This window comes from Myotis lucifugus, unplaced genomic scaffold, assembly GCF_000147115.1.
Source record: "Myotis lucifugus unplaced genomic scaffold, Myoluc2.0 scaffold_1348, whole genome shotgun sequence".
In the NCBI taxonomy this organism is placed as follows: domain Eukaryota; kingdom Metazoa; phylum Chordata; class Mammalia; order Chiroptera; family Vespertilionidae; genus Myotis; species Myotis lucifugus.
The window spans coordinates 1-27,203 of NW_005872396.1; the positions used below are offsets into that span (position 1 = coordinate 1).

General features: G+C 56.3%; 1 protein-coding gene across 1 annotated transcript; it reads right to left on the reverse strand.

Moving 5' to 3' along the window:
- Positions 1 to 983: 983 nt before the first annotated feature.
- On the reverse strand, positions 984 to 27,000 carry IFNAR2 (interferon alpha and beta receptor subunit 2). Its single transcript, XM_006107687.3, is given in 10 exon segments — positions 984 to 2,556; positions 2,559 to 3,102; positions 6,820 to 6,947; positions 8,189 to 8,354; positions 11,508 to 11,668; positions 15,235 to 15,407; positions 17,351 to 17,474; positions 18,867 to 18,908; positions 19,839 to 19,929; positions 26,981 to 27,000. Coding segments are annotated over 9 exon segments (1,563 nt in total). The 5' UTR covers positions 19,894 to 19,929; positions 26,981 to 27,000; the 3' UTR covers positions 984 to 2,386.
- Positions 27,001 to 27,203: the final 203 nt, after the last annotated feature.

Genomic DNA, 27,203 nt, shown 5'->3' on the forward strand with positions numbered 1-27,203 from the left:
CTGCATCCCCTGGCTGGGTGTCCCCTGCATCACCTGGCTGGGTGTCTCCTGCATCCCCTGGCTGGGTGTCCCCTGGCATCCCCTGGCTGGGTGTCTCCTGGATCCCCTGGCTGGGTGTCCCCTGCATCCCCTGGCTGGGTGTCTCCTGGATCCCCTGGCTGGGTGTCCCCTGCATCCCCTGGCTGGGTGTCCCCTGGCATCCCCTGGCTGGGTGTCTCCTGGATCCCCTGGCTGGGTGTCCCCTGCATCCCCTGGCTGGGTGTCTCCTGGATCCCCTGGCTGGGTGTCTCCTGGATCCCCTGGCTGGGAGTCCCCTGCATCCCTGGCTGGGTGTCTCCTGGATCCCCTGGCTGGTGTCTCCTGGCACCATGTCCTCCGTGAACCAGCGAGTCCCCGCCCCCTTCCCACGCACACGCTGCCTTTATTGCAGTCCATTGGCAAATCCAGTTTCCCCTTCTTCTCCAGGGACAAGCATCACAGACCCAAGTCAGTTATTTGTCAACGACTCGTCTCTCTCACAAGCTGCGGAGGAGGGTTAATTTCCTCTTTTTAAACGCGCACACGGAGAGACGGAGTCCCAGGGCAGGGTCAGTGCTGGGACCGCCCGCCCGTGTCTGCCACTGAGACACCCACTGGCCCGAGTGCAAGGGTTCCCGCAGGTCCTCCCGCAGAGGTGAGGCGGTGGGTGCAGCGTGGCCATGCCCGCAGAACCCCAGTCCACGGCATGTGCGCTCTCGCTGAGAAACAGCCCGCAAAGCTGGCACGCTGGGCAGGCCTGGGTGGCTCAGTGGGTTGAGCGTCCTGTGCACCCACGGGCGGCTGGTCAGGGTGCAGCGCATGCCTGGCTTCGTTTCCCTCTGGTGGGGGCACACATGAAAGGCAGCTGATTCATGTTTCTCTGTCACATGGATGTTCCTCTCTCTCTCCCTCTCTCTAAGCATGTCCTCAGGCAGGCGAGGATTAAAAGAACAAAATACGCCACGTTTGTATTAAAAAGTATCTCTGTATTATCCTTTCCCAACCTCCAACCCTTATACAAAATTTAAAAACACAGGTACACACGCTGCCAACGAGAGGTTTCTGGGAAAGGTCACTCTGGAAATTTCCCAGGTGCGGCCGACCGCCAGAGACATGGGCAGCGTCTACAACAGTGACTGCCAACCGGTGGTCCATGAGGTCTGAAAGGTTGGCGACCGCTGGTCTATGACTCTGTCCATTTGCTACAGAACCCATCAGATGGACACCACCCCTCTCTCGGACCTGTCCTTCGAGTTACTTTAGAGCAACACGAAAATAATCTATTCAAAGTCCTTGGCCTAGTAGGACTGCTGTAAACTTTGTTCCCTCCTCGAAAGGATCCAGAAGGAAGGTCTGAGGACCCTGATTCTGGGTGAGGGGCCGAGGTCAGGGGGTTCTATACCCTCCCTTCACCCCAGAGCCTCCTGGGCTGTGGCCCCTCCGCCTGTCATCAGGCCTGTGTATCTATATATAGAAAAGCCTAATATGCAAAGTGTCCCCTTGGGAGTTTGACCAACTGGGAATTCGATCGCTTGCTATGATGTGCGCTGACCACCAGGGGGCGGTGCGGAATGAAGGCAGGCCCAGGCCAGCAGCTGGCAGCTGCTAGGGACCCTACCCGTGCACGAATTTCATGCACTGGGCCTCTAGTTTCCTAATATTTCTCCCAGCATCACAGGTCTCGGAGATGACTTTGTCCAGTCTCCTTATTTCACAAGTGAGTACACAGGCTCAGAGAGGCTGAGAAAGTGCTCAGGGCCACACAGCACAATGGGCTCAGAACCAGGAGTCCCAGTCCTGGGCGTCTGCTACCAAGGCTCTGGAGCCTGCCCCTACCCCCAGTCGCAGGACTGTCGTCACAAGTAGGGCATTTGGTGTCAACACACACGGCGTCTTAAATGGCTAAAGGCCCAGAAACCTCAGGCCTTCATTCTCCCGCGGCCAGGAAGGCCTCCTGGCTCCTCCCTCCGGCTCTTTCCCTGCTCTGTCCTGGAGCCTGTGGGAGCCACTGTGGACGCTCCAGCCACTGTGGTGGCCTGGCTGCTTTCTCCCCCACGCCCTCCCTGGACCCTCTGCTTACTCCCCAGGGCCCTGGGCCACCCCTGGAGACCCCAGGGGACCCTGCTACTTCGGGAAACGGAGGCAGAAACGGGATCAGTGCGTGAGCAGAGGACAGGGCATTCCCTCCAAGGCCTGTCCCTCTGGACATGTAAGAGGCCCCGGTGATGACACGATGGCATTCGCTCTCCCCTCCCCACGGGGATTTGCATAGGTAACATCCCAGGAAGGGGGCGCTCTGCCCCCCTCCCAACGCTTGGGGCAGCGAGGGGCGGGAGAGGTAGCTGCTGGGTAAGCCCCTATTTTGGGGTCATCTCATCATATAACCGTCCCCGATGCCCACGTCGGACCTGGAGGGGTCGTTTCCATCGAAAGGAGCGTCTTCAGGCCCCGCGGCGCTGTCCTCGGGGTCGTCAGCGTCCACCGTCTCCTCCGGGAGACAGAACACGGGATGTGCCCCAGAGTCGTCCCCGTCGGGACCCTCACAAGCACGGAGTTCAAGTCCACATTGAAGAAGATCCGGTCCCCGGGGCTCTTGGTGGGGCCGCTGTCCTCCCTGGGAAAGGGGTCCGCCGGCCAGGTCCCCTCCTCCTCCTCCTCCACCACCACCACCTCCTCCTCCTCCTTGGAAGCCTCACTCGTGCGCTCGGCCCCCCAAGTCCCCTCCTCCTCGTAGGCCCCACTCCTGCCCTCGGGCCCCCAGGTCCCCTTCCCCTCGTAGGCCCCACTCGTGCGCTCGGTGGGCCAGGCCTCGGGCCCTGGTGCCATCTGGGACTCGGCTTCCTCGCTGCCCCCCAGGGTGGCCGAGGAGGGGGACCCCGGGCACAGAGGCCTGACTGGCAGCCCGTGCATGGTGTAGCCCCCGCCGCTGGCTTGGGGGGCGGCCTCCTCATCCCCGTCGCTTTCGTCGTCGTAGTTGTAATCCCACACCTTCCTCTTCCTGTGGACGTGAATGACCTCCGCCACGGCCACGGCTTCCAGGGGCGGCAGCTTGGGGAACGCCCAGATGGCCACGTCATCAAAGTTCTGGGAGGGGAGGGGTGGGGGGAGAGCATTGAGTATTTGTTTTTCATTTTTGCATGTAATGAAACTTTAATGATTGCCCTAGCTGGTGTTGCTCAGTGGATAGAGCACTGGCCTGCAGACTGAATGGTCCCGGGTTCGATTCGCGTCCAGGGCACATACCTCAGTGGCAGGCTCCTCCCCGGCCCAGGCCCTGGTCGGGGCTCGTGCAGGAGGCAACCAATCGGTGTGTTTCTCTCACATCGATGTTTCTCTCTGTCTTTCCCTCTCCCTTCCACTCTCTCTAAAGTCAGTGGAGAAATATCCTCGGGTGAGGATTAACAAAACAAAACAAAACAAAACAAAACAAAACAAAACAAAACAAAAAACTGTAATGAGATGAGCTGCTCAGAGATGGGGGTGGTGATGGCAACAACGAAAATCACAGCGACCGGGTCTAGATTGTTTGCTGATTTCCAGGCGCGGCCGAGCACCTGACATTTATCTCCCCTCACATCTGCTCCAGGAAGTAGGTTTACTGTTCTTTTAAAAAAAACAACATGCCAAGACCGGTGTGGCTCAGTGGATAGAGCGTCGGCCTTCGGACTGAAAGGTCCCAGGTTCGATTCTGGTCAGGGGCATGTACCTGGGTTGCGGGCACATCCCCAATAGGGGGTGTGCAGGAGGCGGCTGATCGATGTTTCTCTCTCATCGATGTTTCTAACTCTCTATCTCTCTCCCTTCCTCTCTGTAAAAAAATCAATAAAATATAAAAAAAAAAACAAAAACACACACACACACACACACACACATATATATATAGATGGATAGATGGATAGATGGATAGATAGATAGATTTCAGAGAGGAAGAGAGAGGGGGAGAGAGAGAAACAGCAATGATGAGAGAATCACTGATCAGCTGCTTCCCGCACGCCCCACATGGGGATGGAGCCCGAAACTCGGCATGAGCCTGACCAGGAATTGAACTGTGACTCCTGGTTCATAGGTCAACGCTCAACCCCTGAGCCCCGCCAGCCGGGCTAAGCTTATTGTTCTTACCCCCATTTTACAGATGAGAAAATGAGGCAGACAGGTTAAGAAACTGGCCCAGGGCTCATGACCGGTGAGTGTGGCCTGGGATTTGAACTAGGCCCTGGGGCTCAGCCCATGTCCGGGCCAGTTGTCCCTGCACCTGCCCCTCGCTGCACCTGCCCCTCACTGCCACCTGCCCCTCGCTGCCACCTGCCCCTCCCTGCACCTGCCCCTCCCTGCACCTGCCCCTCCCTGCACCTGCCCCTCGCTGCCACCGGCATTCTGGCCGGAGACCCCAGTTCTGGAGGCCGAGACATTCTTGAGGGCTGTCAGGAACTGGGTGAGGAGAGACAGGCAGCTGATTCCATTGGTGTCAGAGCCCCCGCACTGACCTCGAAAGGGTCTGGACAACGGGGACTGGGGCCCCGTCCAGTCCGGCCCTTAAAGACGCCTCCAGGACACGCAGGGGCGACTAGGAGAACGCAGGCGGCAGGCGCTCACTGTCGCCCGCGGACCACAGAGGGCCAGGACGCGGAGGTGGGCACGGCTATCCGCGGGCCCCCGGCAGCACGCTCTCCCTGGTCCCCCCGTGGCCTGCATCCCACAGCCTGCTCCCCAGACCCAGCCTGGGTGGGTCTCCTACCGGGCTGTCCGCCTTTTCCCTAGTGACTCACGGGAGCTCTTTCCGTAACCCGGACGCTGACTATCTGTTGGTTGTGTCGCCTGGACTGTCCCCGCCTGTGGTGTCAGCATTTGCTCCCTTGATGATGACATTTGAGAAAAGGAGATTCTTCATTTTCATGTAAGAAAGCGTATCGGGGGGTCTTCCTTTATGGGGCTTGGTTTCTGTGTCTGACCCTTCCGTACCACAGAGCCACAGAGAATCCCCGTGTTGCTTCTAAAACAGGACAGTCTTGCCTTTCCCATCACAGTGCAGGCGAAACCCCAAACAACCGGCTGCCTCTCACAGGCACAGCCATGCCAGCTGAGCTCAAATACTAATGGGGATTAAAATCTCCAAGAGTACACTTACTGCCCAAATAAACCCTACAATTTCATCAACCGTGGAGGAATATTTAAATATGCGGCTGTTAAAAGATTAGAAGTATAAGGTGAATGAGTTCAAACATCTATCTATCTATATCTATATCTATATCATCTATATCTATATCTATATCTATATCTATATCTATATCTATCTATAGATATAGATATATATAAAAGCCCAATGACGGGAACAGTGGAATGACCAGAACAACCAGTGACTATGACACACACTGTGGCAGCCAACCACCCTGATGCGGGCTCCGACTGGCTCCCGCCACCCCACCCCTGGCCAGCCCAGCCCCCATCACCCCAATTGGGGGCGGGGCCAGCTGGCCAACTGCCTGCCCGTGGCCTCTCCCTGTCCCCCCTCCCCGCTGGCCCAGCCCGATGGGCTCCCATTGGGGCAGGCTGGCTGGACCTCACCTGTGCATGAATTCGTGCACTGAGCCTCTAGTAGAAAAATGAGATATTCCTGAATGAAAAAAAATCACAAAACTAACATAGAAAGAAAGCAGTGGGCCTGGCTGGCGTGGCTCAGTGGTTGAGCGTCAGCCTGTGAACCAAGAAGGAGGTCACAGTTCGATTCTTGGTCAGGACACATGCCTGGGTTACAGGCTCGATCAGGAGGCAGCCGATCAATGATTCTCTGTCATCGTTGATGTTTCTCTCTCCTTTCCTCTCTGAAATCAATAAAAATATATTTTAAAAAGAGAAAGCGACGGGATAGGGAAGACGATGAATGAGGGGCAGCCGCAGTGGAGTCAGAAGACAGGAGGAGGTTTTAGAAACATGTGCCACACCCGGCCTGGGCGATGCGTAGAGGCTCAGAACAGAGACGCTGCCTCTGGAGCTCAGGGAAGAAGCCGGCTGGTTTCACTAACCAGGAAGCCAGCCCAGAGGAGGGCATGTATGGGGGGCGTCACCCGCACGACAGAGGGACAGAGGGTCCCAGGGACTGGTGAACGCCAGCAGAGCTTTGGAGGAGTGCGCACACCGGTGTTGGCTAAGTCCCCTCCTTACCTTCCTCCCAGATAAATCCACTATGTGTGCAGGCGCCACTGCAGTAACGACAAATAAGAAGGTCATCTGTATAAACATGTTCACTGCAGTCTTTTTTTTTTTTTACTTAAAAAAAATTTTTATTGATTTCAGAGAGGAAGGGAGAGGGAGAGAGAAACCTCAGTGATGAGAGAGAATCATGGATCGGCTGCCTCCTGCACGCCCCCTACTGCGGATGGAGCCGGCAACCCGGGCCTGTGCCCTGACTGGGAATCGAATGGTGACCTCCTGGTTCTTCGGTCGATGCTCGACCACAGAGCGAGGCCATTACGTTATTCTGAATGGCCAAAGAAATGAAAGGAAAAGAAATGAAAAGGAGATCCAGGCCAGTGCTCCCCGGCTGGGAGATGACCGAGGGAAAGGCGATACATTCATGCCAATCGGACTGCGGTGTGATCCCTAGAAGCAACACGTGGGCAAAGGGGAAAGGAAGACAGAAAACGCAAAACGTGTGTTCCCGAGGAGGGAAAAGAACCCAGCGCCCCGAACGCCTTGGGGTCTTTAGAAAATGGGACTTCCTTCCGGGCAAATATGCGAGGACAGAAGAAGCATTCTTAAGCGAAAACAAAAAAAGACAGGAATTAAAAAACAACAACCACATACCAACACTTTGGGGAACTTGCTTCGTAAGCAAATGTAACCGATCCGCCTCAGCACTGTGAAGGCGCCCCCGAGGACGGCCATCAGAAACAGAACCGTCAGGCCTCCGATGCTGGCAGATTCTGAGGACACTGTGGGTGAAAAATTAAATGACTTTATTTCAAAATAAATCCAACAGGTGCGCTCCGGTGGGGCCAACGCCCCTTGGCCTGGCGGCGAAGGAGATGCCGAAGGAGCAGTAGCTGGAAAGGCTCTTGTGAAATACAGAAATGAAAACGGGAAGCAATCCCAATACACATTTTTCAAATGATAAAAATGACGGATTTAATTTTTAAAAGTAAAGTTACTCCCATTTTATTTTTTAAAACGTATTTTTTTATTGATTTTAGAGAGGAAGGGAGAGGGAGAAAGAGATAGAAACATCAATGATGAGAGAGCATCATGGATCGCTGCCTCCTACACGCCCCCCAACTGAGGATCGAGCCACAACCCAGGCCTGTGCCCTGACTGGGAATCGAACTGCGACCTCCTGGTTCATAGGTCGACGCTCAACCACAGAGCCACGCCGGCCGGGCGCTTCCACTTTATACTTACGTTCTATGACAGCTCTGTCCAATACGGCAGCCCTGAGCCACACATGACGTGACTACTTAAATTTATTTGATCAAAATTGAAAACACCCCTCAGCTTCTGAGTCACATGTCAGTGTGTGCCGCAGGCGGGAAGAAGTGGGCGGTGGGCTTCTGCCTGAAATCAACAGCCGGTCACCCTAAGGTGGACTTGGGTCATGCCAGGACCCCAAGTCTGGGCTCTGCTTAACTCTCTCTGTTCTATTTTGAGTTCCCCCTTAGAATCTTGCCCAGCCCTGACCAGTGTGGCTCAGTGGGTAGAGTGTCAGCCTGTGGACTAAGGGTCCTGGGTTTGATTCCAGCCCAGGGCACATACCTTGGTTGCAGGCTCCTCCCCGGACTCCTCCCCTGGTCAGGGCGCGTGCAGGAGGCAACCAATTGATGCGTTTCTCTCATATCAATGTTTCTGTCTTTCTCTCTCTCTCTCTCTCAAAATCAATGGAAAAATATCCTCGGGTGAGGATTTAAAAAAAAAAAAAAAGAACTGAATTTAATCCCGATTCCTTGACATAAAAGTGTTCCCACCGCAGGAGGGTTTCGGACCGTATGCAGATAGATATCTGACCGTCCCCATGGCTCGGCGACGGAAGTGTGACTCGCCACCCAGTGGAGACTGACCGCCGAAAGCCCCGTGGCCCCGTGTCTCTGGTGGAAGAGAATGCAGGGCTCCGGCCTCCAGGGTCCTGCCTGTCAACGGGCTCTCCCGCGAAGGGAAGCAGAGGGCGGTGTGAGGCCTGGCATACCTGGCTCCGGCCTGGGTGGGAGGCGGGCACACTTCCAGGGAGATCTCAGTTTAGACAGATTCTCCAACTTCAAATAAACAGACACACAGTAGTTCGTGTTTGGAATCAGCTTGTCGATGACGTAAGTGAAATTTCCGGTGGTGCGTTCATCTATTTTGAGTAGATGCTGTAAAATGAAGCAAAAACAAAAGCTCAGTAAGACTTGGCGTAGAGCAGCGGTTCTCAACCTTCCTGACGCCGCGACCCTTTAATACAGCTCCTCATGTGGTGGTGACCCCCGACCATAAAATTATTTTCGTTGCTACTTCATAACTGTAATGTTGCTGCTGTTATGAATCGTCATGTAAATATCTGATATGCAGGATGTATTTTCATTGTGACAAATTGAACATAATGAAAGCATAGTGATGAATCACAAAAACAATATGTAATTATAGATGTGTTTTCCGATTGGTCTTAGGCGACCCCTGTGAAAGGGTCGTTCGACCCCCAAAGGGGTCGCGACCCACAGGTTGAGAACCGCTGGCGTGGGGTTTTACTGAGAAGCACGCCTTGAGAACGTCTTTGGGGCGTGGCCTTCAGGTCTCACATCGGGACAGAAGGCTCATACGCTCAGCAAGAAGAGGGGTTCATTCGTCACCTGGGACGAGCCGTTTATCACAAAACGACATGTACGCGTACACGCACTCACTCGTCTAAACTGTGAAATCTCATTGTACAGACGAGGAGAGAGCCCCAGTGAGGAGCACAGGTCTCCACGAGGGCATTTTTGCAGCCAGTCTTATCGTGCCGTCCCAGGGTCTTGTTGTATGATGGTATCTACCCACCCTCCATTCCAGGAAGTGCTTTCACTGACATGCACTCACGGACCATCAGAGCAGTCTGCAAAGCAGGCGTGATTCCTCCCACCCAGAGGAGGCCCCTGTAGTGCAGAGAAGTGAAGCCACCCCCCCCGAGGCCACACAGCCCGGGCAGACCTGAGGCCGATGCCTGGCTCCCCGGCTCCCCCCTGAACCCCTGGCCTCTTCCTTCCCAGGCAGTTCCGGGCCGTCCTGGAGTTAGACGCTAGGAAGGCCCTTTTGCATAATGGCCTATAGCTTTCAAAGTCCAGGGCTATCTTTTCGGTTTCGAATAGGCACAGCTCACTCCCGCCGGGTGATCCCCTTGCGTTCTTCCTCATCTGTGTCCACGGCCCGAGACCAGCACCACGTTTCTGGGTCTTTTCTTTAGCTTCTCGTTTGTATTTCTCAAGCGTCTACACCAGGGGTCCTCAAACTATGGCCCGAGGGCCACATGCAAATACAAATATTGTATTTGTTCCCGTTTTGTTTTTTTACTTCAAAATAAGATATGTGCAGTGTGCATAGGAATTAGTTCATAGTTGTTTTTTTTTATAAACTATAGTCCGACCCTCCAACAGTCTGAGGGACAGTGAACTGGCCCCCTGTTTAAAAAGTTTGAGGACCCCTGGTCTACACTCTGGTCGCAGGCGCTGCCTGCCCTGCAGTGGCTGCCTGGCCAGCACCCCGGGCCGGGGAGTACCACATGGGCATGTTCTTCCCAGGAGCACCTGGCGGCCCCCCTGGATTTAGGTCTGGGTGCTTCCTCTTCCTCCACCATCACTCTCTGACTTGTTCCTTTTTAAAAAAATATGTATGTATTTTTAATTGAGTTCAGATGGGAGAGAGAGGGAGAGAGAGATGGAAACATCAATGATGAGAGAATCATCGATCAACTGCCTCCTGCATGGCCCTGCTGGGGATCGAGCCCACAACCCGGGCCTGTGCCCTTGGCCGGGAATCGAACCCTGACCTCCTGGTTCCTAGGTCGATGCTCAACCACTGAGCCACACTGGCTGGGCCCTCTGGTCTGTTCCTAACACCCCAGCCAGGATGCTCCATCCTACTCCAAAGCCTCGGACCCACAAAGACCTACCAATTCCGGCCTCACGACTCCCTGACCTCTCCTCCTTCTCTTCTCTCGTCTCGGTCACTCCGTTCCAGCTCCCTGCTGTTTCCAAACCCACGGGCCCACTCTGGCCGCAGGCCCTCCGACTTCCTGTGCCCTCTGCCTGGAATGCCCCACTGAGGCCTGGCAGGCTGGGCTTTGGCGATGCCAACGTGAGCTGTTCTCTTGGCAAGGCCCACCAGCGAGCACAGCTGTCCATCTTCCCTCACCCCAGCATCTTTTTAAAAAAATATATTTTTATTGACTTCAGAGAGGGAGAGAGAGAGAGAAATATCAATGATGAGAGAGACTCACGGATCGGCTGCCTCCTGTACACCCCACCCTGGGGATCGAGCCTGCAACCTGGGCCTGTGCCCTTGGGGGATGTCAGAGAACCAGATTCAGCCCTATCCCGCAGGCCAGGCCAAGGGACCCCACTAGTTACAAATACCTTTATTTTCATTTTATTTATTTTTTTAAATCCTCACCCAAGGATATTTTTCCATTGATTTTTAGAGAGAGAGAGAGAAAGACAGAAACATTGATATGAGAGAAACACATCGATTGGTTGCCTCCTGCGCACACCCTGACCAGGGCTCGGGCCAGAGAGGAGCCTGCAACCAAAGTACGTGCTCTTGACTGGAATCGAACCCTGGACCCTTTGGTCTGCAGGCTGATGCTCTATCCACTGAGCCAAACTGGCTAGGGCAAAAATAACTTTATTTTTTTTTTAAAAGTGTATATCCTATATAATAAAAGCCTAATATGCTAAGTGTCCGGTCAACCAGTCGGTTGTTCAACCAATCAAAGCATACTATGCTAATGATACACTAAGGCCGCTCAACCGCTTGCTATGACGTGCATTGACCACCAGGGGCAGACACTCTGACTGGTAGGTTAGCTTGCTGCTGGGGTCCGGCCGATTGGGACTGAGTGAGATGGGCTGGACACACCCTGGAGCCCTCCCGCAGTCCCTCCCTGGCTGGCCAACCTCCCGCATCCCCTATTGTGCACCCGTGGGGTCCCTCGGCCTGGCCTGCACCCTCTCGCAATCCAGGACCCCTCGGGAGATGTTGGAGAGCTGGTTTTAGCCTGATCCCGTTCAACGCAGGAGCTTTCCCCTGGTGGTCAGTGCACTCCCACAGGGGGAGCGCCACTCAGCCAGAAGCCGGGCTCATGGATGGTGAGTGCAGCGGGGAGCGGGCCTAAGCTGGCAGTTGGACATCCCCCGAGGGCTCCCGGACTGCCAGAGGGCACGGGCCGGGCTAAGGGACCCCCCCTTCCACCTGAGTGCATGAATTTCGTGCACGGGGCCTCTAGTATATGTGTAAAAAAGTGTCATTACCAATTCAGAACTGTTTTGACCTCTTACCTGCCTCACAATCCCCTCTGACTCCTCTTCTATGGAAAGTGACAAGTGAAGCCATAATCCTTTCCCAGGCGGCAACTTGGGCAAGGAGGGTGGAAATTTCAGTATCACGTTAATGTGGTCCACAAAGCCGACGATCTCAAACTCGGGGGGCTCCAGGATCACTGCGTAGAAAACAAAGTCAGAGGCAAACCCCGTGCCGGCCGGCAACCGCGCCCGCGTCCCCGGAGGGCCCTCCTTCTGCCCAGCTGTCCGCTTGTCAATCTGCCTGCGGTCCTCCTGGAGGCCTGGGTTTGACTTGTTTTAAATTATTTTCCAGAAGCGTTCTTTTAGTTCTCTTTTTAACTGATGAGAAGCTGGGACCAACCAAAGTGGTTTGCTTGGTATTACCACACGAAGTGGGATAGAAGTCAGCCCTTACCCAATGTTCAGCCTCTATTCTAAATACAGAAGTAAAACTGACTTCCTGCCCCATTGCCATTGTAAAGACGGGACAGAGGCCTCTCTTTTTCCTCGCTGTGGCCTCCCACAATCTATGAGAAGCACCTGGTAACTACACCCCGTGACTGACGGCTCCTCTGATTCAAACGGGACAAGGTAAGCTGCTCTCAAGCCTACATTCTTGCATCCCCCTCCTCCCTGTTGCTTCAACTCAGGGATCATTCACACCAACGAATCTCTAGTTCAGTGGTTCTCAACCTTCCGGCCCTTTAAATACAGTTCCTCATGTTGTGACCCAACCATAAAATTATCTTCGTTGCTACTTCATGACTGTCATGTTGCTACTGTTATAAATCGTCATGTAAATATCTGATCTGCAGGATGGTCTTAGGCGACCCCTGTGAAAGGGTCGTTCGACCGCCAAAGGGGTCTCGACCCACAGGTTGAGAACCGCTGCTCTAGTTAGAAGGGAAGTCCCATTGCCCCTCCCCTCCGAACAGGCCTCTTTTAAACGCTATAACCTTTGCTCTAAGCATGTTCTACAGGGTTGGGGTAAACAGCGATAAGACACTTCCCTAGGACATCTGTCTGGTTCCTAGAAAACAAACAAACTGCAACCTTTCAGGATGGCCCCTGGTATCTGCTCCACCCAGCCCCCTCCCTTCTTTGTTGCTTAGCAACAGCCACCACTTAAAAGACCAGGCCACCCTTTGCTCCGTGCCCTGTGGCGACCAGCAGCAATACTTGGCCCTTTCCTCCCTCGGAAAGTGATATAAACTTCCTCTCCGCATCTCTCCTCTCGGTGTGAATTCTTTCACAGCCCGAGTCACCGGCCAAACCCTAACGGCAACGATAATACACAACCACTGCAGACATATCAGAAAATACGGACACTGTTTCTGAATGTGGTTGGTCATCTTCTGTCTCTACTGTATGTGTGTGAACAGACACAGACGTATGTAAATGGAACTCGTGTGCACACACACACACACACACACACGCACACACACCCTCCTCAGCGAAAACTAAACCATTCTTTACCCACACTGTTTTACACGGCATACGCTTTCACTTATTTCATACATATATCAGCGCATATTTATCGATATGAAGGGCTGGCGGACTCTGGCCGGTGGTTGAATTTCTGCACAGCCTGCAAGCTGAGAAGGGTTTTTAGTTTTGAAAAGGTTGTAAGCAAATGAAGACTATGTCATAGAGACCATAGGTGGCCCGCACAGTCTGACGCGGTGGTTCTCAGCCTTGGCTGCACGTTAGAATCACCTGGGAGTGTAACAAAGAAACAGAATTTCTGGAGGATGAGGCCCAGAAATCAGGATTTTAAAAAGATTCCCAGGGGATTCTAATGTGCAGCCAAGGTTGAGAACCACTGGTCTAGCGGGTTTTTCTCTGGCCCAAACAGAGAGTCGGCTGACCCGACCTTCATCACAATTCCTCAAGGCTAACTCTCTCCCACAAGGCGGCTGCACCGCGATTGAACGGACTCACTGCTTTGAGCATTAGGCTGACCCTAATTTTTGTGAATAGAATCTGTGTATCTGTGAGTATTCTTGGAGCTAAATCTTTGCCTTTGCCCATCATCTCTTTAGGATAAATTACAACAGGGGAAATGTGGGTCAGGGCAGGCAGGGGTTAAGGTTTCCAATCCTTACTGCAATACCTCCCGAAAGACTCTGCCAAAGCAAATGCCCTACCTTTCCTTACACCTGGGCATTTACATATTTTTAATACCTGCCGTTTTGAGTCTTGAAAAATGATATCTCATTTTTACTTTCTTTTTTTTTTTTTTTTTTTTTTTTTTTTAATATATTTTATTGATTTTTTACAGAGAGGAAGGGAGAGAGACAGAGAGCCAGAAACATCGATGAGAGAGAAACATCGATCAGCTGCCTCCTGCACATCTCCACTGGGGATGTGCCCGCAACCCAGGCACATGCCCTTGACCGGAATCGAACCTGGGACCCTTGAGTCCGCAGGCCGACGCTCTATCCACCGAGCCAAACCGGTTTCGGCTACTTTCTTTTTTAAAAAAATATATTTTTATTCATTTCAAAGAGGAAGAGAGAGGGAGAAAATCATGGACTGGCTGCCTCCTTCCTGCACACGCCCTACTGGGGATGGAGCCCACAACCTGGGCATGTGCCCTGATTGGGAATCAAACCTCGACCTCCTGGTTCACAGGTCAACGCTCAGGCACTGAGCCACGCTGGCCGGGCATCTTATTATGACCTTAATATACTTTCGTTAACGCCCTCACGGCCACAGCCTGAGTTGTGCTTTTCTTCTTCTTCGCGTGGAGACACAGAGGTGCCTGTGTTCACACCCACAGGAACGGCCGGCCTCCAGGCCTCCTGGGGACCTGCGCTGACCCCCCCACCCCCCCCACCCCCGCAGGCGGCTGTCGTCACCGCACGCCCTCGCCGCCTTCAACAGGAGCGAACACTGAACCTTTCTCCTGGAAGCAGGTTGCAAATGAGGACACTGAGAAAGCAAGAAGCCAGGGTCTGGCCGAGGCCGCTGTCACCTGCCGTGGGGCTGTGAACTCAGGCGCCATCGGGAGCGGAGGGAGGGCAGGCCACCCGGGCGCGGCATAGTCTGGGCCTGGGCCCCGGGCATGCCACCGGCGCTCACATGTCAAAAGGCTCCTAAGGTGTGATTTGGGGGAGGCGTTGCAGGACTAAGGAGAACATTGGCCCCAGAGGGGTGACAGCTCAGGTCACAGGCCGGGGCACCCTGCTCCCGCTTCCCGTCAGGCGGTGAAACAAACCACACGGCTCGGCCGCGTAGCTCAGTGGTTGAGCGTTGACTTATGAACCTGGAGGTCACGGTTCGATTCCCGGTCAGGGCACAGGCCCGGGTTGCGGGGTTGATCCCCAGTGTGGGGCGTGCAGCAGGCAGCCGATCAATGATTCTCATCATTGATGTCTGTCTGTCTGTCTGTCTGTCTCTCTCTCCTCTCCCTTCCTCTCTCTGAAATCAATAAAAACATATAAAACAAAACAAGAAAACAAGCCAACAGGCAGCAATGGCTACTGCCCGTGTCTGCCTCCCACAGGGAGAGCCGCTCCACTGACCGGGCAGGAAAACCGAGGCTCAGAGCAGCGAGGAACCGCTCGGCCACAGGCCACAGGCCACAGGCCACAGGCCACAGAGCGGCCGGCTGGGAGGGAGCCCGGCCCGAGGCCCAGCACCTTGCAGACCTGCCTGCTTCCCGGCAGAACATGACACTGAGATCGTGGGGACACCGAGGCTGAGAAAAGGGAGAACTCACTTTCCACGAACGGGGAGACCATGCCCGCGCAGTTGACCAGCGTGGCGCTCCCCCGGGACCCGATGACCCAGGGCAGGTACATCTCGTTCAGGTTGTGCCACTGGTGCGTGAGGTCGCAGGAGGGCCGCGTGATGTTGGCGCACTCCGGGACCAGCTGCAGGGCTTCTGCTTTACTTTGATAGGAAAAGAAACGGGACAAGGAAAACGGGTGTTTACATGAGGAGACTCCGTCTGGGGTGCGGCCGGGGGTCCCAGTCCCTCCCCCCCATCCCGCTCCCTGTACATGTCCGTTCAGAGCATCTCCCACCCACTCAGTGTACCGGGATCTGTTCATTGCCGTCTGCGCCTGCTGCCAGCAGGGCCGGGGAGCGGGGTCACGCTGTCCCCGGCATGTAGGGGCGCCCGGGAAACACCCACGATGAGCGAGCGAGCCTGGGGTGTTCATGGGGGAGGCCCTGGGGTGCCCCGGGCAATCGCAGGTGCCCCACCGAGACCCGTCTCTCCCCAGCTGAGGACCGCAAGGCACTGTGCTCAGCCCGCCTGTGCCATGGAGGGCAGCATGGCCCTGCGGGCTCCTTGGCTTCAGAAAGGCAGGCCCTGTGCCCGGGGCCAATGCAGAGGCTCACAAGGTCCACCAGGCCCGGCGGGTGACTCAGTGGTTGAGCGTTGACCTAGGAACCGGGAGGTCACAGTTCGATTCCCGGTCAGGCACAGGCCCGGGTTGTGGGCTCAGTCCCCAGCGTGGGGCGTGCAGGAGGCAGCCGGTCCATGACTCTCTCTCATCACTGATGTTTCTACCTCCCTCTCCCTCTCCCTTCCTCTCTGAAATAAAAATATATTTTACAAAAAAGCAAAAAAAAAAGGTGCCCGGTGTCTGTCAGGAGTGGTAACAGCTCGACGGCAAATAAGCAATGAACCAAAGGACACGCTGAGGGGCTCCTGGGCCCACGTGGGACCTGGGAGGGTGACTGTCCCACGGGGAAGGGGAGAGCAAAGGAGGCGCGTCCATCACATAGTTGACCCTGCAAGGCCCCGCGGCGGGAGGCTGAGCTCAGACGGAGCTGGTGGCCAGGGCCCCAGGACCCCAGGGCCCCAGGGCCCCAGGGTGACCAAGTTGCACTCTGGGCCCGGGAGCTTTTCCCCGTGTCCCCTGTGTCCCCGAGAAAAGCACAGTGAGCCAGGCCATGGCGCTGGTCCCGGCCCCCGGACTCCTGTCCCAGAAAAGGGGGCACGTTCCAACAGCCCAGGTCCCAGGTGAGGGCGGGACTGCTTCTGCCTCTGGCTTTGGTCATCCACGTGAGCTTTGTCCCAAACAGCAGGAAACTGTCCAAGGATTCCACTCAGTTAACCCCTGGAGGGCCGGGGGCGCGATGGCGCTCCGCCCGCAGGGCCACTGTTAGATGCTAGGAGCTCACTCTGTATTGACAGGCGGCACCGAAGTGCAGTTACTCACGATGCCGAGCGTTTGTAGTTCTGAAACTGACCGCTGGCATTCATCTGCCTAATTTTTCACAGGTGCTACGATTTTATGACGTTTACTCAGATTTTGTAGCCCTAAAGCTTAGAAATGGCGTCCAGTTCTAAGTCTGCTTTTATTAGTGATGATGACATTGCTAAATATGTCCATTCTTGCTGTGGAGGTGACGATTTTGTGGAAGATATTGGAGAAGGGTGTCCCTCTATTTTAACATTATATGTTCTGTTCAAATTTTTTTTCTACCAGTATTCTATAATACAATCAGCAAACAACATACGTCAAAGATGAAAACAAATGTAGTAAAGTTTTCCTTAAGTTTTTGAATATGTAACTTCATTTACTTGCGATTCATAATTTTTTCCCTAAACTGCTGTAAAGTCAGCAAAAATGCCTTGGCGATTTTAACATAGTTCCTAGGATACTGGTTGGCACTCAAAGGGTTAAACAGATAAGCCTTTGTCTCTGGGTTTTTCAAGCTCCCAAGAAAACACACACACACACCACACCCCCCAGAGGGCGGGGGTGGGGCGTGGAGAGAGAGAGGGAGAGAGAGAGGGAGAAGCCTGCCTCAGAGCCGACCCTCCCGCCCACGAAGGCGGTCATGTACTCAGCTAGAGAAGAACGAGATGCGAAACGAACCTCATGATCGTGTACCGCAGCGTGTAGTGAGTTGGGACAATGGAGCGGTTTTTTAATTCCCAGGATAATATTGGCCGGAAATTCCTCAAGGTCAGGCTGAAAATGCAAGACTCATCTGAAGACGCTAGAGGGAAGCAGGAGAAAAAACACAGAGCACTGAAGCAGGGAGCCAGGGCCGCGCAGCCCGCCCCCTGGGATCTGGAGCCCACGTTCCCGGCAAAGAAGCCGTCCGTCCGTCCGGCGCCACTGAACCCTCGGGAAGGGAAGCGCTCTCCCGACCGCATTAACCAACGAGCAGCACAGGACACAGGCGCGTTCAGGGCACACGCAGGCCGTGAGCAACGTGTACACAGACTGGGCCCCCCAGTGCTCGCCGAGCTCAGCGGCTCACTGGACCACAATGCCCACGCCATCTTGGCCCCATTCCCTCGGCTCCCCTCCAACTCCTCTCCCTGCCCTTCCTCCACTGCTCTGCCTCTGCAGGCCCTTCCTCCTGGGAATCCCCCACTGACCTCATTCCCCGTCCCAGGGGGCGGGGAGAAGAACCTGTGCCCCAGGCACTGAGTCCCCAGGACAATGCTGACTTAGGGCTGCAGACCCATTCTGCAGACTGTGAAACTGAGCCCGAGGCACCCAGTGCTGGGCAGCTGGGATGCGGGAGCGGCCAAAGGGAGCTACACCTGTCAAATCTGCCTGGTCTGCTCACAGTGCCTCCGACCCTCTCAGCCTCCCACCGCCCTCCCCCAGCGCCCAGCACGGGCTGGACACGCACTGAACACGGAGGGAAGCTTGGTGGGCAGGTTTGCATATGTGGGCAAGAAGTTTAGTTTAAAAATGCTTTTCGACGTGGGGTGGTAAATGCACAATGCGATACACAGATGGTGGGCTGTGGGGCTGGACGCCTGAAGCCTGTATGACTTTATTAACCAGTGTCACCCCAACACAGTCAACTACAAATGTACTTTCCTTTATCGGTACAGGCGCGGAGGGACTGGTGGAAGAACGCCAAATGAGGGGAATTATTCCAGGGCCATCTTTTGCTTGGCGTAGCCTGCGGGTCCCGCATTCTCCTAGTCAGGGCTTTTAAATGGGAGAATCTTCTAGGGCAGTGGTTCTCAACCTTCCTAATGCCGCGACCCTTTAATACAGTTCCTCATGTTGTGGTGACCCCCAATTTCATTGTGACAAATGGAACATCATTAAAGCATAGTGATGAATCACAAAGACAATATGTAATTATATATGTGTTTTCCGATGGTCTTAGGTGACCCCTGTGAAAGGGTCGTTCCACCCCCAAAGGGGTCGAGACCCACAGGTTGAGAACCGCGGTTCCAAGGGGCTTTAAAATGGCCTCTGGCGTTAATTTCTTACAATAATTTTGTGAGGCAAAGGGGACCATCAAACAAAATGGGCAACAGATCTAGGATCGGAAAGAAACTTCCCCACATCTTAGGCGTCTGACCGGTCACCCCGCCCCGACCTTCCAGCACCCAGTCGATCAGGAGACGCCTCTTACCAAGCGAAGCCTGCGGCGCACCCAGCGAGGGCCCGACGTGCACTAGGAGGAAGAAAGCCGCGTTAGACAGACAGCACCCTCTCGGGGCTCCGTTCACACTTGCCGCTCCACACGGGCCTCCTCTCACACACGCGTGCGAGCACGGAACCGAGTGGACCCCACAGGAGAGGTGGGGGCTGGTGCTGAGCACAGGGGTTGCTGCGTTTCGGGGTGAGGGACTGCCCCCAGAAGCAGTCGTCCGCCCGGAAAAATCCTCCGAATATAAAGAAGCATGTTGCTCATCAATAAACCTCAGAGGTGAAGATGGTCACCGAGGGGGGGCAGGGGCGGAGGGAGGGTGCAGGGGCTGGGGACTCGCTCGTCCTCTGCCTGCCGGTGTGGCGGTGAGCGGGGGACATTTCCCGTCCGCGGGGGGCCGCGGAGGCCGCAGATACCCCGCAGTGACGGGCCGTCCTGCCCGGAACAGATGACAGACAGAGGACACAGTGATGCTAAAACAGAGTCATCGGGAAGGCAGGGGGAGGCACATGTATGCCGGGAGGAAAGGAATCAATAAGAAACGGAGCGTGGAGCCACAGTTCAGGGTCGCTGCTCAGTGCGTGACCTTGGCCGGACGTCAGGGCTTGGCCTCGCTCCAGATCGGAGTCGGCACTACCTCCACCTGGGCCACAGGGAGGGCGTTAGGAGAAACGCTGGCCGGCCGGGCCCACGGGCGGGAGTTCCCGCCCTTCCCTCCCTTAGCGAGCCTTCAGCCGTTCTTGTTTTTGTCTGTTTTCCTAAAAGTGACCGTCGGGCAGACACCTCTCAGCACCGGCTTCCTGTCCACCTTCCCCCCTGGCCCCTGGACCGTGGGCAGGCCGAGACCGGGTCTCAGCGTGCTGCCCCCCCCCGCCCCCCCCTCCCGAAAGGGCTCAGTGACGATGGCTTCGCAGGCTGGCTCCCACAAGAGCGACGATAAAAAGTGTCACTTACCCATGAGATACAAACTAGCCAGTCTAATCGCAAGGGCACTGCGGGCCCACGGCATCTCTGTTGCTTCCCAAGTCCCTCCTCACGTTCACATCTGAAAGGAGATCAGTATCGGGCGATCACAGTTCGGAAGCGTCTCATTAAAACGGGCGGCACACGTCCACAAGCACCCTGAGTCAGCCTCTGCGTTCCCCACCGAGGCAGGAAGAAATTTTAACTCTTGAGCAGGTAACACAGTAATCTGGTTCCAAAATTTTAAACATACAAAAAAGTAGACAGTGAAGAGACTGGCTTCCTTTAGAAAACGACTTTTGTTATTATTTTAATACTAGGGGCCCGGTGCACGAAATTAATACAGTTAGTTCCTCATGTTGTGGTGACCCCCAATTTCATTGTGACAAATGGAACATAATTAAAGGATAGTGATGAATCACAAAAAATCAGTGCGTGAGGGACACTTGGGAGGGGTCCCTCAGCCCAGCCTGAGCCCTCTCACAGTCCGGGAGCCCTCGGGGGATGTCCGACTGATGGCTTAGGCCCGCTCCCCAGCCTAAGCTGTCAGTCAGACATCCTTAGCACTGCTGCGGAGGCAGGAAAGGCTCCTGCCACTCCCACTGTGCTCGCCAGCGGTGAGCCTGGCTTCTGGCTGAGTGGAGCTCCCCCTGTGGGAGCTCACTGACCCCCAAGGAGGCAGCTCCTGCATTGAGCGTCAGCCCCCTGGTGGTCAGTACATGTCATAGCAACCGGTTGTTCCGCCCTTCAGTTGATTTGCATATTAGCCTTTTATTATATAGGATTATATAGGATATTTTTATTGATTTCAGAGGAAGGGAGAGGGAGAGAGAGAAACATTAATGATGAGAGAGAATCATGGATGGGCTGCCTCCTGCATGCCCCCTACTGGGGATCAAGCCCACAACCTGGGCATGTACCCTGACCGGGAATGGAACCATGACCTCCTGGTTCATAGGTCAACACTCAACCACTGAGCCACACCAGCCGGGCTACTATTATTTTTTTGATGAGCCTTTCAGAATGCCTTTATGCATCAGCAAAACAAACCTATTTTTCTCCCACGTTTTTATATAATAGACGGCATATCCATGCCCTGTCCTGCCCCTGCTCTTCCACTTACACATGTACTGGGGGGATCTGTCTACATTAGCACCAGTTTCCTGTTGCTTTGAAATAGTCGCTCTGCCTATTCCGCGGACGTGCACCATTCATATCCCCAGGCCCTCCGATGGTGACTGGAATTGCTTCTCGTCTTTTCCGTGCTGAAGGACCTTGGCCCTGCTCCTGGGCATGTCCTTCTGCTCGTGGGCGTGTCTGAGTGAAGGGGAACTTTCCAGGTTGGACCCTTGGCCAAAGGGCCTGTGAGTCAGTCCCCACAGCGAGCGGCACCTGTACGTCAGGAAATGGTGAGATCTTCTTTAACCACCAGATGTGTGAACAGGATGTAGGCAAACTGTGAATGCAGCGGCTAAAGACACCACAGCGGGGGCCGCCTCCCACCCTGGGTCCCAGGGGCAAAGGGCAGGTGCCAATCAGGGCCCTGGGAGGAGAGGCCCGGTGTGCGGCTGTGGCCGGAGCCGGACTCTGCCAGTCCGGGATGTGCGGGGAGGGTGCTGAGGGACAGAGAAACGACCCACCACGCTCCTCCCGCCCTCTGCTCGGGCTTGAACCCAACCGGAAGTCAGCGAGCAGGCGCTGGTGGCTGTCCCCCCAGAAGACAGGACCCTGGGCAAAGCAAAGGGTTGGGGGTGGAGGTGGGTCCGGAAGGGCAGCGGTCGGCACCGGGCAGAGGGCGCATCTGCGATTCCGATGGGAAAGGCCGCGTTCTCGCCCGGGGGCCGCAGCAACCTACACGCTGGCCCACGGAGGGTGGGGGGGGCCGGGGGCGGGGAGGCCCGGGCCTCGGGTGAGTCACCCCTTTTCTCTCCTTTCCTGTCAGTTGCCCATCGATGTGTTTATGCTGGGTTTTGTGTTTGTTTTTTCCAAGCCACGCAGAAGTTTCTGAGTTTGATGTTTCCATGGTTCAAGGAATGTTCTTTCTTAGCGTCTGCATTCGCCTCTGAAAGCCTCCTTCCTCGGAGGTGGCGAGGGGAGGCTCTGTAGATGTGGGGGTCCCGACCCAGCAGAGGCTGCAGCCAGCCCCCCAGCAGGAAGGGTGCCCGCAAAGGGCAGGCTAAGTTCCTCCTGACTGCCGGGGGCAGTGCGGGCACCAGCAGGTGCTCCCCTCGAGGGACCTGGGGCTCCAGGACCCCCCTCCCCCCCATGAGATCCCAGGCCCCTCTGCCCCAGAGCAGCCCCTAACCCTGCACCCACCTGGAACGCCCACAGGGATGTCTCTGTCACCCGTGGCCGCTCCCACTCCCCTCTGCAGAGGCCGGCGTGGCAGGGACATTCCTTAGCCCGGGCGCACCCAGCCTGCAGATGCCAACCCGGGGTGGCTCCCTGCGCCAACACCTGCCCGTGGCCTCTGGTGGGGGGCGGGAGGTAATCACCAAAGACCCTGTGTGCACGTCTGTAACCGTGTTCTTCCTGGCGGCCCCGCCCGGGTCCCGTCTACAGAGCAGGCTCAGTGCCTTCAACACGCACAACCACACACACAGCCACATACACACAAACCTCACACACAACCACACAGACAAACCACACACACAACTACACACACAACCACATACATACAACCACACACATACACCACACAACCACACACACACAACCTCACACAACCACACACACACACACACACACACACACACACACAACACGAGAAGTCCGCTCTCCAAATCTCAGAGGGAAGGCGGGGGAGGGAATCACCAAAGACCTTGGAGGCGTGTGTGCATAACCCATGGACACAGACAACAGGGTGCTGAACGCCTGGGGTGGGGTGGAGGGGTCGATGGGGAAAAGGGGACGTATGTAATACTTTCAACAATAAAGATTTTCAAAATTTTTTGAGGGGGAAAAAAAAGCAGTCCTGCTCTCCGACTTTGGGCCAGGGGACCCAGGAAATACCCCTCCCCCTCGTGTTCCTGGTGACTCACACTCCCCCTCTCTCTCTCTTTCTTTTTAAAAATATGTTTTTATTGATTTTAGAGAGAGAGGAAGGTAGAGGGAGAGATAGAAACATCAATGATGAGAATCATTGACCAGCTGCCTCCTGCACGCCCCCCACTGCGGATCGAATCCACAACCCCCCTCCCACCCCCACCCCTCCTGTGCCCTGACCTGGAATAGAACCGTGACCTCGTGGTTCAGGGGTCAATGCTCAGCCACAGTGGCGGCTCACACCCTGCTTCCCACCAGAATGCCCGGAGCTGGGCTCTTGCTGGCTCCGAAGATCCCGGGCCTCGCCTGGCGTCCTGCCTGGCATCGCTCAGGAAGCTGCTTGTCTCCCCCTGACAACAGCAGGCCAGCCCGTCCCCCGCAGCCGGCGGCTCTGCCCCAGGCCCGTGCGCAGAAGGCCCAGGCCTGGTGGCTGCTCTCGGTGGCCGTGTGAGTTCTGAACGACTTCATCTTCAGATGGTTTCTGCCGGTTACGTCTGATGGGCCCCCGGGACCCCGAGCCTGGGCTTGGAGCTCGGTCCCTCAGCTTGGCTCCCCGTCATCTGCAGGGGAGGGTCCCCCCATGGCTCGGGATCCCCCAGCTGGGGAGCCCTGTGGTCGAGAGGCCTCCCTGGGGTGTGTGCAGGGAGGGGGGCAGCAGCCCCTTCCCGGCCGGCAGTGTCCTGCTTCCCCCCGGGGTGGCCATCCAGGGCCGCCCTGCCCCCAGATGCCGGGAGCGGAGGGTGAGGCCCTCGGCCATGTCAGCCTGCCGAGGCTGGGGCAGGTCCTTGGGGAGCCCACCGGCTGGGTGTGGGGCTGGCACCTTCAGGCCGAGGCCCTGGATGTGGCTGCGCACAGCATGCAGCAGGCGGGAAAGCACGCGACTCCTTGGAACTCGGCTTTTCAGTTTGGAACGACACTGAGCAGAGACTGAAAATGCCCAGTTGCCCAGAGACGGAGGGGAGCGAGGCTTGACTGGACGGGCGAGCCCTGTGCTGGCGCTTCTTGGGGCCTAAGGACCATTTCTGCTTCATCTCACACCGTTTCTTTCCTCCCGTCTGTGCTGGCACTTGCGGTCCCGTTGGCGGGTCTCCCCCTCGGGGACCTGCTCCCCAAGGCCTGGCGGGCTGTGTGCGCCCCGCACCGGGCTCTTCCTCAGGACTCCACCCCGCCTCTCAGCGGTCCGTGGCCGATGCCGCCCCCGTGAGACGTGCTGCCTGGCAGAGCCCAGGCTGCCGCGTCTGTGTCTGCTGTTGGGACGTTTCCAGCGCCTTCAGTTGACTCTCGAGGCTGCAGCCTCCTTTCCGCCCCGGCCCTCACATTCTCTCACCTCTGGGCTGTTTCTCTGAATTCTCACTGTCATCAGGTCGGTGGAGGGTTGGAGGCGACCGTGACATTTCCTTCTGAACAAGAGCGCTACTTCCTCCCAGGCAGACTCCCCGCAGGCACGGCCTGGACCGTGTCCTCCCCAGGGCGTCTCTGCCCGCCTCGCTCACGGACCGACGGCTGCCACCTGCTACTGCGATGCAGCGAGTGAAATCTTGACTCTTCTTACATTGGTGCCCGATTCCAGTTGGTTCTGTAAAGGCTTTACTTATTTTTAAAAATATATTTTTATTGCTTCCAGTGAGGAAGGGAGAGGAAGAGAGAAACATCAATGATGAGAGAGAATCATGGATCGGCTGCCTCTGCAGGCCCCACACTGGGGATCGAGCCTGCAACCCGGGCCTGTGCCCTTACGGGAATTGAACCCTGACCTCCTGGTTCATAGGCTGCAGCCGGCTGGGCTGTTCTGTAAAGACTCTGGCTCGGAGGGTGGTGCTGGGATGGGGACCAGGGCGTGCGCCTCTGTGGAAGGCTTTGTGGGGTGGAGTGTCCTGCGGGCAGGCTCCCGGCTGCAGGCTGCAGGCTGCAGGCTCCGGGCTCCCGGCTCCCGGGAGGGCAGAAGCGAGGCCACCACTGGTCGGAGGGAGGCCCTCCTGGTTCCGGGCTGGCTTTCCCTGCTCGTCCAGGGACCTGCCCACCACCCTGGCCTCTGACCAGCACGAAGGGCCTGTTGCTCTGTCAGGAAAGGAGTGAGCAAGCGTGCGAAGGCCCCTCCCTCCTTCCTCCTTCCTCCTCACCGGGGCATTTTCAATTTCGCCGATCGATTCCCCGGTCTAGTTTCTGGTGGTTGTGTGAACGCACATTTTAAATGTTTTTTCAAACCTCAGAACTAAAACAGCGACGGCAATGCTTCAGAGCACTCTCCCCTGTGCAGCTGGAGAGCGGCCTGGGGGACACGGGTTCCTGCAGCCCCAGCCGGGCTCGCGCTTTCTCTCTGTCTCCTCCTCCAGTTCTCAGCACCTCACCCTGGCCAACCGGCGCCCATCCCACCACGAGCCCTGCTCTTCCCGGAACCACTGGGGCCAGTTCATTCTTTAAAGCAGCGGGAGTCCCCAGGAGGGCAGCTGAGTGCGTTTCCCGATTGGAAGTGCCCACTTCCTCCTGACAGGCGGACAGCCCTGCAATCTGCGTCGCCCACGGTGCAGGCGGCGTGGCTGACCGCCTTTCTTACGTGGTCACAGGAAATAAAAGGGCACCTTACCCTCAACCGCATTTTATTTTTTTGTTCACCCTCATCCGAGGATATTTTCCCATTGGTTTTTGGGGGGGGTAGAAGAGAGAGGGAAAGATAGAGAGAAACATCGATGTGAGAGAGACACATCGATTGGTTGCCTCCTGCTCGCGCCCTGACCAGGGCCCTGGCCAGGGAGGAGCCTGCAACCGAGGTCCGTGCCCTTGACCGGAATCGAACCCGGGACCCTTTGGTCCACAGGCTGGCACTCTATCCACTGAGCCAAACCGGCCAGGGCTCACAGCATTTTATATTTGGTGAAATATGACTGAGAGTCAAGGAATACATATGCCACGACCCCTTCCATAGCAGGAAAATGAGGCCCAGCTGGCTGTGTGCAGGCAGGAGGCTGGGACAGGGGGTTAAGGAAAGCTTCACTTCTAAGACAGTATCTCTGGGACGATGGTTCTTCTAGTTCTTTTTTTTTTTTAAGACAAATTACCATTTGTCAAGTCATAGGAGCCCAATTCCGGGCAGATCTCCTTTCACTTTCACATAAATACACGAGACACGTTAGAGGAAACACAGATAAGAACGAGACAGCCGCGCAGATTTTGGAGGCTCTGAAGTGGAAAAGCAACTTGTAAACGACAGCATTTACAAGCCCAGTCCTTCCGGACACGGGCCGCCCTCCCAGGCGTCCCTCATCCTGGTCCCTCATCCCGGCAGGTGGGCAGGTGTGCGGGAGTTTTCTGTAGCCTTGGCAACGCCCCCTCCGGCCCTGCTCCTCCTAAACCTGAGGGGCAGGTGTGCGGGGGCTGGGGCGGGGACTCGGAAGCCTGGCCAAGTGTGGGCCGGTGTGGCTCGTGACCCCCAGCGCGAGTGGGGGTGGGGGTGGACTCCAGGACTCCTCCAGCCCCCCAGCCTGCCTCTGCCCCCCCCCCCCCCGCCCCCAGCTCTGACCCCGGGCATGGTCAGACCTCCAGGAAAGAGAAACAGCGAAGCGAGGCTCAGTGACCTGCTTAGGATGCGGGCAGCTGGCACCTTCCAATAGAGCCGTCCCTGGACACCAGCGTGGACGGACAGAACTCGGGACAGATGAACTGGTCCATTGTCTCGGGCTGAAACGCAGTCCGACTCGCACCCAGTCCCTCATCCCCTCCCGACCCTGGAGCGGGTCCCCTCCTCCCTCTCGCCCCCTCCAGCTTCCCAGCCACGGGTCCGGCAGGACCGGGGACCCTGGGCCGGGCCGCTCCGCTGCGCCCCCCTCCGCCCGGCGCACACCAGCGCGCCCAGTGCCCGGGGGTCGCGGACATCCTCGCGGGGGGAGGCAGGGTGCAGGTCCGGGATGAGGCCGGCCCAGCGCGGTCGGGGACAGACAGATGGACAGACAGACGGACAGACGCGCGCGGGCGGCGGAGGGAAGGTGCCCCGGGAGGGATTCCGGGAAGCGGCTGCGGGCGCGCACAGGCCGGGCGGTCGCCGCGCCGGCGCTCCCTTCTCCCGCCCCCGCCCCCCCGCGGTCCCCGCATACCTTGGCAGCTTGGGGACACCCCATCTGTCGGTACACGGGCCATGGTCACCCTGCAATCGGGGTCTGAATTACCGGTTTTGCGGTCGACGCTATAAAGCACCCCTTCTCGGGCGCGGGCATAACAAGGAAATAATACTCTGATGGAATTATAGCAAACCGGTAATCACGAGATATGCCTTATAATCTTGATTCCATTTGAAATTGAGATACTATATTAAATAAT